At 41.0% G+C, this 11,622-nt stretch overlaps 1 protein-coding gene across 4 annotated transcripts; it reads right to left on the reverse strand.

The window, feature by feature from the left end:
* Positions 1-4,342: 4,342 nt before the first annotated feature.
* On the reverse strand, positions 4,343-11,082 carry LOC144716091 (DEAD-box ATP-dependent RNA helicase 20-like). Of its 4 annotated transcripts, XM_078591127.1 has the most exons (10): positions 10,384-11,081; positions 9,529-9,708; positions 9,285-9,446; positions 9,044-9,198; positions 8,531-8,623; positions 8,382-8,467; positions 7,281-7,507; positions 4,993-5,211; positions 4,786-4,918; positions 4,343-4,556 (listed from the first exon to the last, which is right to left on the reverse strand). In XM_078591127.1, the coding sequence occupies exons 1-9, from the start codon at positions 10,964-10,966 to the stop codon at positions 4,815-4,817; spliced, it is 1,809 nt and encodes a 602-aa protein (XP_078447253.1). In that variant the 5' UTR covers positions 10,967-11,081; the 3' UTR covers positions 4,343-4,556; positions 4,786-4,814. The 4 variants fall into 4 exon arrangements, with proteins under 4 accessions (XP_078447253.1, XP_078447256.1, XP_078447255.1 ...); XM_078591130.1 differs by lacking the exons at positions 4,343-4,556; positions 4,786-4,918 and adding an exon at positions 7,133-7,184 and having other exon boundaries at positions 5,072-5,211; positions 10,384-11,082; XM_078591129.1 differs by lacking the exons at positions 4,343-4,556; positions 4,786-4,918 and adding an exon at positions 7,133-7,205 and having other exon boundaries at positions 5,072-5,211; positions 10,384-11,082.
* Positions 11,083-11,622: the final 540 nt, after the last annotated feature.

Raw genomic sequence — 11,622 nt, forward strand, 5'->3', positions numbered from 1 at the left:
GATGGGAGGAAGAAGAGGATGAATTTGGAAAGAAGACGAGCTGAGGTTAAAAGGGTAGAGAGAGAGATGCCTTGAGCTTTACCCTTCTAGAGAGAGAGAAATCAACTGATGGATGATGGAGAGAGAGAGATGGGATGAAGAAGAAGATGAATTTGGGAAGAAGACGACCTGATGTTAAAAGGGTAGAGAGATAGATGCCTTAAGTTTTACCTTTCTAGAGAGAGAGAGATGGCGTGAGCTTTAACCTTCTAGAGAGAGAAATCAACTGATGAATAATGTAGGGAAGAAGACGTGCTGAGGTTAAAAGGGTAGAGAGAGAGATGGCGTAAGCTTTACCCTTCTAGAGAGAGATGACTGATGGGGAAGAAGACGTGCTGAGGTTAAAAGGGTAGAGAGAGAGAGATGAATTGACCTTTTACTCTCTAGAGAGAGAGAGGGAGCTGAACTTTTGAATGATGTAGGGAAGAAGACAAGATGAGGTTAAAGGGGTAGAGAGAGAGATGGCTCGACCTTTTACCTGCTACTCTGCTAGAGAGAGAGAGGGAGATGAACTGATGAATGATGAAGGAGAGAGGAAGAAGAGGATGAAATAGGAAAGACAAACTGAGATTAAACGGTAGAGAGAGAGATGACTTGATTTTTAACCTTCTAGAGAGAGAGGTGACTTGATTTTTTACCTTGTAGAGAGAGAAAAGAATGGAATGGGGTAGAGGACGAACTGAGCTAGAGAGATGGATTGAATTTTTACCTGCTAGAGAGAGAGAGGGGATAAACTGATCGGGGTAGAGAGAGAGACTATATGGGCTATAACTGTGCGCTACTTGCTTTTAGAGAGATAGAGAGAGAGCCAAGGCAAAGAGCACGTGACTTTCTCTCTCTTGGGTATCTCGGATTTGTCTCCGGGAAGAGTTAGAGAGAGATGGCGAGGGGAAAGAGGACAAATTGAAGTTAAGGGTTAGAGAGAGAAAGAGAATTGGATTGACTTTTCACCCATTGGAGAGAGAGGGATGAACTGATGTATGATAACGGAGAGAGAGAGAGAGAGTCTCTATGGTCTAGACCTATGTGCTACTTGCTTTTAGAGAGAGAGCCAAGGCAAAGAGCAGGTGACTTTCTCTCTCATGGGTATCTCGGATTTGTGCTCAGAGAGAGACAGAGAGAAGAGTTAGAGAGAGATGGGAAAAAGGAGAGTTAGAGAGAGATGGGAAAAAGGAGAGTTAGAGAGAGAAATAGAGAGTGGAGGAAGAAAATGGAGTGGGGAAGAGGACAAATTGAGGTTAAAGGATTAGAGAGAGAAAGATAATTGGACTTTTCACCCATTGGAGAGAGGGGGATGAACTGACGGATAATAAAGAAGAGAGAGAGAGAGAAAGAGAGTCTCTTTGGTCTAGAACTGTGTGTTACTTGCCTTTAGAGAGATACAGACAGAGACAAGGCGAAGAGCAGGTGATTTTCTCTCTCATGGGTATCTCGGATTTGTCTTCAGAGAGAGACAGAGAGAAGAGGGAGAGAGAGAGATGGGGAAAATGGGAGAGAGGAAGGAAGAGATAAAGAAGAGAGAGAGAGAGAGGTGAATGATGAGTTCCAGAGAAGACAGACAGAGGAAAAGACAATCAAGAGGTAAGAGAGAGAAATATGAACCAGTAAAAGAAGGGCGAGAAAGGGTTGAGGACAAACAAAAGAGAAGATGAAATGGGGGAGAGAGATGATAGAGAGATAGAGAAAGATGATGAAATGGGAGAGAGAGATAATAGAGAGGGAGAGAAAGGAGATGAAATGTGGGAGAGAGAAAAAGAGAGATGGATAGATAGAGAATATGAAATGGGGAGAGAGAAAAGAGAGATGGATAGATAGAGAAGATGAAATGAGGGAGAGAGGAGAGAGAGAGATATAGAGAAGATGAAATGGGGAGAGAGGAGAGAGAGAGAGAGAGATATATATATATATATATATATATATATATATATATATATAGAAGTTGTAATAGGGAGAGAGAAGAGAGATAGATATAGATAGAGAAAATGAAATGGTGGAGAGAGAAGAGAGAGAGATAGATAGAAAAGATGACTGGAGGTGAGAGAAGAGAGAGAGATATAGATAGAGAAGATGAACTGGGGGAGAGAGAAGAGATATATAGATAGAGAGGATGAAATGGGGGAGAGAGAAGAGAGAGAGAGACATACAGAAGATGAAATGGGGGAGAGAGAAAAGAGAGATATAGATAGAGAAGATGAAATGGGGAAGAAAGATAGGAGAGAACAAAAAAGGGAGAGAGAGAGAGAGAGAGAGAGAAGATGAAATGGGGAGGGAGATAAATAAAGAGAGAGAAGACAAAATAAGGGAGAGATAATAGAGAGAGAGAGGGAAAAAAAGATGTAGAGAGAAGAAAAGACTTTTTGGTTTTACGCGTAGAAGAAGAGTCCAACGTTCACACCGATCTCACCTGCTCTGCTTTTTACTCAAGTGATTAAAAAACGTTATTTTTTATTCTCTCTTTTTTTCCATGTGCGGTATTTCTTAAAAGATGCAATCAGCGTCAATAATTGTAACTATTTAATAACAAATGTCGATTAATATATCATGAAAGATAGCTAATAATCCGACGCTCTAGCCATGTAAACTTAAACATAAACTAATCGAGTTTAGAATTGAGGTAAATTTTGAGGCCACATAAAATAAACTACAATACTGGCTTGATGATTGGGGCGGCAGACTAGTCCGTTCAGTTCCGGATCGTCCAAGACGTGGGCGATGGACAGGCCGGGATGAAGATAGTCCCGTCCAACGTCCGAAAATTTCAGCTTCGTCCAAATCGTCCAGGGATTTGTCCATTGAAGAAAAAAATCGTCCGCTGCCTGACTTTGCCAGTTTTTTCCAGTCCGGAGAAAAATCGTCCCATGCCTTGTTCAGGACAACAAAAAATCATATTTTAATTTTTTAATATACTTTTCTACGTTTTTCTAGGGAAATATTGAGAGAGAAAGCTAAGGGACATATCTCAAGGACTCTGATTCAAAATGTCAAGTAGGGAATGGTATGTCCGGGACATGACGCCCCGGATGTGACGGGACAGATGACGATGTGTGACGAACGGTGACATGATGAAACGTTTGCCGCGTCACTGTCTCGTCATACGTCCGAGGATTTTGAAAAATTCCATCGTGTACTCGTCACATGTCCCTTCTTCCTCGTTCCGTCACGTCGCCGTCACCGTGATGCCGTCATCGTCACCGGTGACGGAAATAATTATTATTTTTACTATGTTAATAAGCATAGTCAAAATATAATGTTATTTATTTTACTATGTGTTATTATTTGTAATATTTATTTTACTATGTTAATCCGTCACGGTCGTCATCTGTGGACCTGTCGTCATGTCACGCGTCCGGGGTATCCCGTCACCATCACGTCACCGCCACGTAGAGCCCATCACGCGTCGCCGTCACCATCACACCCTATGCATTCCGTCACCATCACCGTTACGTCATCCGTCATGTGTCTGTCATGGTGACGTGTGACGTGACGGATGACGTTTGACGATCCCTAATGTCAAGGAATTGATTAAGCGATGCCACGTAGCAATATCTCAACCGTCGGAAGCGAATCCATGCTGGTTTCTGTCCATCCCTAACCATCCATCGTCCCAGACCTCCGTACAGGACCATGTTTTCATCTGATAATAGGAAAACCATCCCATCAGTTCGTCCCAGGACAAAGTTCCGTCCTGATTTTTATCCAATCTCGGGGACGCGACGATTCTTTGCCCTGGGACAACAAAACCGTTCCCCTCCGCATCCCTGCACTGTACTCGACCGCTTCGTCCAAACCCGTCATCGTCCGTACTGTACCGATGACTGGATGAAGACACTTCCATGACGGATGGACGGACGAACGGGACGGAGAGAGTGAGAGGGAAGGAGAGCGAGGTAGATGGAGAGAGATCAAGAGGGAGAGGGAAGCGGTCGTGTGACGAGAAAGATACCTGAGACGGCTACAGGGTGTCGGCGGTGACTGCATCAACGGCTGAATGACTAAATGGGAGTGAGAGGAACGGGGAGCTTGAGAGAGGGAGTCATTCGGTCATGACCGCCATTTCCAGTATACTTTCATTAAGTTAGAGAAACTGATGACAAAATGGTGACGATGACGAAATATGAACGGATTGCAGAAGCGAGGGAGTCATTGCTCTCATCTCCATCATCAGTCCATTGGCTGTGCGGGACTGATGACAGATTTGTGACAATGACGATATGGATGGATGACGTCATCCCTTCCGTCATCCATCATCCATCATCTATCCCTACTTAACATTTACTGCGAAAAATTGTTTACAAAAGAGGACTCAGAAAATGATGAAAATTTGAACTATAGGCCGAGTAATGTACAAGCGGGGCAGCCCGGGATAAACCAGGTCAACTGACCAAAATGTCGGGCCGCAGTAGTCAAACGTAAGCCCACCAATTAGGACTAAACCTAGAAAAATATTTCGGGAAAATACTTAGAAAAAATCATGGTCTTGATGGGGCGAATCGATGCCGATTAATCAGGATGATACCCTGTAACAAGAGCGAATGCAACTAAGAAAGGATAAATAATTGACTACCTACGAAAAACTATATTAATTACAAAAATACGAACAAATTAAACCAGATTTATAACAGATCTGAAATTATGACGGCAGCTTAAGGTAAATAAACCAGTGGAGAAGAGTAAACGCCAAATAAAGTTGGCCAAAAAAGTATATCTGAAGAAAAAAAATCGAAATATATAAATAAAGATGAATACCTCAAGAATCATGGTTTTGACGGGTATGATCACCAAGGCCTCTTCGCTCCGACGGGAATCGAGTTCGGGCCGGAGATCTGCGAGCGGCCGCCAAAGCCGCCTCGGCCTCTCCCATGGTTCCGCCCCACAGGACCTATTAAAAATAATTAAAAATTCAAATATCAAAACATATTTATTTAAAAAAAGAGAGAGGGAAGATGGATGAACCTAGAGAGTTGGTGAAAGCAAGAAGGGGAGGGGGGACAACTTGGCCCGCGTCACGAAGGATCTTGACAAGATCTCGGGCGTAGCGTGCGTTCGAGGAGGTGAAGAAGGTGAAAGCCATTCCCCTGGCGCCGGCCCGGCCGGTTCGGCCAATCCGATGGACATAATCTTCCAGTGTCCCCGGAAAATCATAATTTATCACGCATTTTATGTCCTTCACGTCTGTGGAAGAACAAATACAATCGCCAATGTTTTTTAAAAATAGAGATAGAGTAAATATATATATAATGGCTACAAGATAAGAAACATAATCGTCGAAGTTCATAAAAGTAAGTTAAAAACCAAAATTAGAGATAATGGTAGATGTATATACATATGCATATGTGATGGCGAAAAACAAATGTAATTGTAAAAGTTCACGAGAAATTACAAAGAAGATAGAGATTGATGAAAACAAAAAGAGAGATATAACCGCAAGATGGAACAAAGGTAATCGTCAAAGTTCATTAAAAACGGAGCAAATTTACAACAAAAATAGAATTAGATTGAGATAGGAAGAGCGAGATATTTATTCGCAGAAGGAATAAATACGATCGCCAAAGTACATCACAAAAGAGCAAATCTATTACTAAAATAGAGAAAGATGATTATAGAACGAGAGAGATATAATCGTAGAATAGAACAAAGATAATCGTCAACATTCATAAATAAATGAGGTAAACGTATCATGAAAAATAAAGATAGATGAAGGGAGATAGAGATATATATAATGGCAAAATGGAACAAATATAGTCGTCAAAGTTCTTCCCAAAAAGAGGCAAAGATATTAATAAAATAGATATAGATAAAGATTGAGATTGAGAGAAAAATTTGGACAATGGAAAAAAAGGGAACAAAGATAATCGACAAAGCTCATCAAAATATGCGCGAATGGTTTAAAAAAATACAGATGGATGGAGACAAAACGATAAATGAACACAAAAAAGAAACAAATATATTCGTCAAAGTTGAAAAAATTGGCAAATGAAAGACGAAATAGAGAGATAAAGATCGATAAAGAGAAATATAATGGCAAAAATGCAACAAAAGTTAAATCTCAAAGTTTATCGAGGAGATAAGATTGACAGATCAATTAAGACAGAGAGATAGAAAGAGATGGCCAACTAAAGCAGTCAATGTAGCCACTAAAGCTGTCCATGTAGCCACCAAAGCGCATCGAATTAAATAGATTGAAGAACAGGAATTAAGTTGGATAAATAAAATACAGATTGAGAATGAGGAAGCAAATAAGATCACAATTATTCATGCTATAACGGGTCAACATAATAAAGATAGGGATGTGCAATAAGAAAGGAGAAAGAAAGGACAGCAATGCACACCGTAGATGGAAAAAAATCAATATAATCAGCCAAGTTCATAACTGAATGAGTAAATATACGGCACGATTGGGTGTGCAGAGGAAAGAGAAAGCGAGGGATTAAGGGATGAGATTTTTTTTGAAATATTAAGGGATTAGGGGATGAGATAGAAAGACAAGAGAGAGAATAGTGAGAAAGAAAAGAGAGAAAGGGGGGAGACAGGGAGAAAGAGAGAGAGGAAGCAGAAAAGTTAAATCTGACCAACAAATTCGTCTCAAAGATATTGAATGATTTAAAGGAACCAATGGCCAAAACTTTAAATCGAAACAAATAAAAACCGGAACAAGAAAGAAGAAAGAAAGATGGGACATAAAGGTATGGAAAAAAGGCAAATATAATCATCTAAGTTCATCGATGAATAAGTAAATGGACTGCACGATTGAATGTGCAGAGGAAAGAGAAAGCAAGGGACCAATGGAGGAAATAGAAATATGAGAGAGAGAGAGTGACAAATCACAACAAAAGCTAAAGACCTAAGAAAGCCGCAGGAGCAAGTTCTGAGAAGATGAGTGGGGGGCAGTAGACTCTTTGACAACCACATCGAGGAGATGAGCACTTACAAAAATACCTGATTTCTGGGCCTCAAAAACATGAAAAAACTCAACTAATCAAAACTAAAAAAAGAAAGAAAGAGAACGATGGGAAACTGAAAAAAAAAAACGATAAAAGAGTTGAGGCCCAGAGTTCAGTAAGTGCTCATACTCAGTGGAGATTAAAGTAGCTACCTTTACGACGATGCCACCCCATTGCACCACAGAAAATGAGCAGGACGATGTCCTGCGGCAGCGCCGACGACAACTAGACACATAAAATTTCGGAGTGCGATTGGGGAAAAGAAACTTGTATCAGGTTTTAAGGAAGATCCATCCCTACCGAGGCCACGAGCGGCCACATCGGTGGCCATCATCACAGGACTACTGCCGTTCTTGAATTGCGATAAAACCCAGTCTCTCTCAGCCTGGGGCTTATCACCGTGGATAGAGAGAGCAGGCCAACCATCCATCCTGAGCTGCCTGGTCACCTGGTCGCAGCCTTTCTTTGTCTCGAGAAAAACGAGGATCCGGCTGCCGTCCATCATCTCACCTAGTAACTTAATTAACCTGCTCAGAAAAATCAAAGCCCATGCAGGTTGTATCAGAATTATCACATGTAACAGAATCATGCAATGTTAACAAAGTGGTTCATTTCATGTGACATAGCAAGGGTATAGAAAGTTCTAATGAATCATCCATTCTGCTGAACTTAAGAGGAAGTGAGTTCTTTCCGTACACCTGGGATGAATTGTGCACCGAATTTGGTACCTAGTTTTTAGGGTTAGAGAAAAATGATGAATTCATCATCCGCAGCCATTGTCATCGTCATCATCTGCAGCTTGGAGAACAACGGCAATGAATCATCGTTGTCATCCCAAGTGAATTGTGAATGACAAATTCCTCATCATATGACGATGTCGATTCCTCATCATCGTAATCAACCTGACCTCATCATCGTCAAGGACGTTGAACCCTACTTATCCCGATAATAAGGCAAGCAAACTTCACTCGATGAACACATAATGTTTAATACAGACAAGTATGCATTAAAGCATCTCATTTTATTTGAATTACGGGGGACTAATATATTTCCAAGCTATCTAAGGGGTTTCATTTCATTTTGTCATCGAAAGGAAGACAAACCAGCAGTGATTCATCATATCTTGTTATAATATATGAGGAATGCTTTGTTTCTAAATTACATGAGAGAATTTACGCAATATTACAAGCGTGAAGTTAGTTTTTGACTTCTTCAATTGAAGGAACTTAAACCCCATTATAAGCCATCTCATGTCACTATAATTGGAATCAATTCTTTCCATCATATGGGATATTCACCGATTCATCGGGTGTTCATCCCTTTTATTGTTCAAAAAAAAAATTTATTCCCGTCAGTAATTGGGGTGTGTCAATAAAACAAAAAATAAATCAAAGGCGAGACCTTGGATACTTTTCGTGTTCAGGTAAAACTTCGACAATTTGGCTGATGGATTGGTTTGCTTTCAGCGAGGGAGACCCAATGATGACCTAAAAATGGAAGATTTCAGCAAGCGAATCAAAGATTTGAGGAAGCAAGTGGACGAATGATACCTTATAGGGGTTTTGCAGGAACTGTCTAGCTAATCTCTCCACCTCCTTCGGCCAAGTGGCACTCCAATACAAGGTCTGCCTGTCAGGTCGAATCTGATGACAAAAAATGATTTTAAATACGAATAATGTATCATCATTAATAACCTTAAAATAAAAAAAGCTAGAGAATTTTGGGACAAGAAGACAAAAAAATTAACATTAAATTCTTCGTTTAGAGCTACATGGGAGCATAGGGTTAGAGGAAAATGCCAAATTCACCATCGTCATTGTCACTGTCAAGGGATGAGGACGATGATGATTTATCATTGCTCAATATCATCATCAAGCTAGAAACCTAGAGAGCTTGTAGATAGAATCACATTTAGACAGACAATAAATTGCATAAATTATAGATTCGCCATTATGATAATCCTTGATCAATCATTATTGAAATTTCCTGGCAGATGAATGATAAGAGCGACGATTACTCATCATCCAGCAAAAAACCTTGGGGAATAATGCTACGAAACCTACTTGAGAGACAATCTTTTTTATTTGAGGTTCGAATCCCATGTCCAGCATCCGATCTGCCTCGTCCATCACAAGGTAGGTGACCCTCCTCAGATTGGTATGGCCAGCTTCCAACATATCTATGAGACGACCAGGAGTAGCAATCACGATCTCAACACCTGATAATAATAAAATTACCGAAGAATAAGTTAAGAACATCAAAATAAGATAACATAATAAAATAAAAAGTCACAGTCAAGCATACCTCTTTTAAGATCCCGAATCTGGGGTCCCTTTGGAGCACCTCCATAAATACAAGTGCTTCTAATATTTGAATGAGATCCAAACTTTACAGCTTCTTCCTGTATTTGCACCGCCAACTCGCGGGTGGGCGCCAAGATTAGAGCAATTGGGCCATCACCGTACGCTGCAAATTAAAATGAAAGACCAAAAACTCAAAAATGTAATATTTTCCACGGAGAGTAAGAATAACTTTGATGAAAACGAACCTAGAGGAGGCTGAGCTTTAATGTGCACCACGGCTGGAAGCAGATAAGCCAGTGTCTTTCCAGACCCAGTTTCCGCAATGCCGATCAAGTCTACACCTTTCATGGCCATAGGCCAACCCTGCGCTTGAATAGGAGTTGGCTCCACAAAGCCGAGGCTTGCTATCACTCGGAGACAGTAATCTGATACATTAAAGTTGGCGTTCATAATTCCAATATTCTAACATGAGATAAAGAATCACACAAAAAAATTGCCGAATTTAGAAGAAAGATATTTAATAGGCATGTTTCATTTCTTGTTAAACACAACTATTGATATCATTTTTTTTCGTTTTAAAAAAATTTATTGGTATCACTTAAGATTTATTTATGCAACTAGAATTGGGCTATAAGTGAATGGGCCGATATCGGCGTGTTTGTTGCGTCTTTTTTTTAAGAAAAGCGTGATGTTGCGTATAAGTTTGTTCAATCGCAAACTTAATGGGCATGTCTTACGTAATTGGTACTTAAACCACTCTTGCATGTGTAGTAGATAAAGATTTTCCTTCCTACACCCTAACTGAGGCTGGCGGCTGCTAGGAAGAACACTGCGCCAACGACGTTTGACATTTCTCACTCGCAGAAATGATATAGTCATGGAACATACAAAGAGTAAAGAGAGTCTAAAAAATTCGTCCAAGGTAATTACTTTCGCAAGCTCCTCAGGTAAATTTCTTCTCAGATCTAAGACTTAATCTTCACATCGCAATAAGATAGAAATGATCACATATTTTGAAGAGAAAGCCACTAATTTTCGAGATTGCACAACATTTAACATTAAATAATCCGTATGAACCGTAATTTCAGATTTAAAGTCACCTGGAAAATTGGCCTCGGAGAAAAACCTAATCGGCCTCGGAACATCACGCCCCTCCACTGTTATATCTCGCCTTCTACGGTAGATCAATACTTCCTCCTCGGACATGGCCTGAATCGCGGGATGCTCGACATAAAAGTTCTTCTCAAAAGGGGTAAGATTACGAAAATCCTGCCTCGCAAGAACAATATTATCCAGATCATCCCTAGGCCTTCCAGCCCCGCGTCCACTCCACCCACCCGACCGCCCGCCTTCAAAACTCGGCGCACCCCTACCTCCCCCACGACCAAACGACCGTCCTCTTCCCCTCCCACCATCAAATCCTCTTCCGCCACCGCCATTTAACCTTTGATCCATGCCGAAACCTCTCCCCGAGCTAGATCCACCAATGAATCCCATCGGAGGGCCATAATACATCCCGGAAATCGGTTCCGAAGGGATATACGGCACGGAAGCGACTGGACCTCGGAAAACGACGGGAACGGGCGCCATTGGGATCGCTTGAGGCAAAATCGGAGCCAGATCGCTCCTTCTCTCCCTGTACGAGTTCGGATCGCTATACCTGAGTTCTTGACGAGGATTCATCGTTCGAAATCTCGGACAGTTTCTCGAAATCTCGCTAGGGTTCCACTGCCTCCGAACAACAAACCTGAAGAACAAGGCAGACGAACAGAACTCGCAATTGGACCAAGTTTCAAAAATTGGCCGGCTTACGGGTATTTATAGATGGCCCGGGGTTTTATAGCATAACAAAATTACCCTATTTCTGTAGAATTTGTGCTTGTACTGTTGAACATTAAGCATATACTAAAATGTGATTTAAAAGTGGTGGGGTCCACCTTGTGTCTGCCCACATGCAGATCTGTTATACTTATGAAATTGAGAGGATCTCAGATATTGGATGGATATTGAATATTTATATGTTCAAAAATTGGACGGATGTCGTAGACGTCGGTGTGTACCTGAGTTCTTGACGAGGATTCATCCTTCGACATCTCGCTTGATTTCACTGCCTCCGAGCAACAAGCTCTCAATGAAACCGAGTTTCAAAAATTAGTCGGCTTATGGATATTTATATATGTCCCGTTGTGTTATTGTATAGCAAAATTACCATATTTCGACAGAAGTTGTGCTTGTACTGTTGATCATTTGGCACGTACTACAACCTGATTTTAAAGTGGTGGGGTCCACCTTGTGTTTGCCAATATACAATACCTGATATACTTATGGAATTGAGATGA

Source organism: Wolffia australiana, chromosome 20, assembly GCF_029677425.1.
Source record: "Wolffia australiana isolate 7733 chromosome 20, ASM2967742v1".
Classification (NCBI taxonomy): domain Eukaryota; kingdom Viridiplantae; phylum Streptophyta; class Magnoliopsida; order Alismatales; family Araceae; genus Wolffia; species Wolffia australiana.

Excerpts from the sequence above, each read along its gene's own strand:
- LOC144716091 (XM_078591127.1), bottom strand. The coding sequence starts at position 10,966 with ATGAATCCTCGTCAAGAACTCAGGTATAGCGATCCGAACTCGTACAGG. Across the intron at positions 9,709-10,383 it reads CTCCGAGGCCAATTTTCCAG|ATTACTGTCTCCGAGTGATA; the intron begins GTGACTTTAAAT and ends TTAATGTATCAG. Across the intron at positions 9,199-9,284 it reads GATTCGGGATCTTAAAAGAG|GTGTTGAGATCGTGATTGCT; the intron begins GTATGCTTGACT and ends TATTATTATCAG.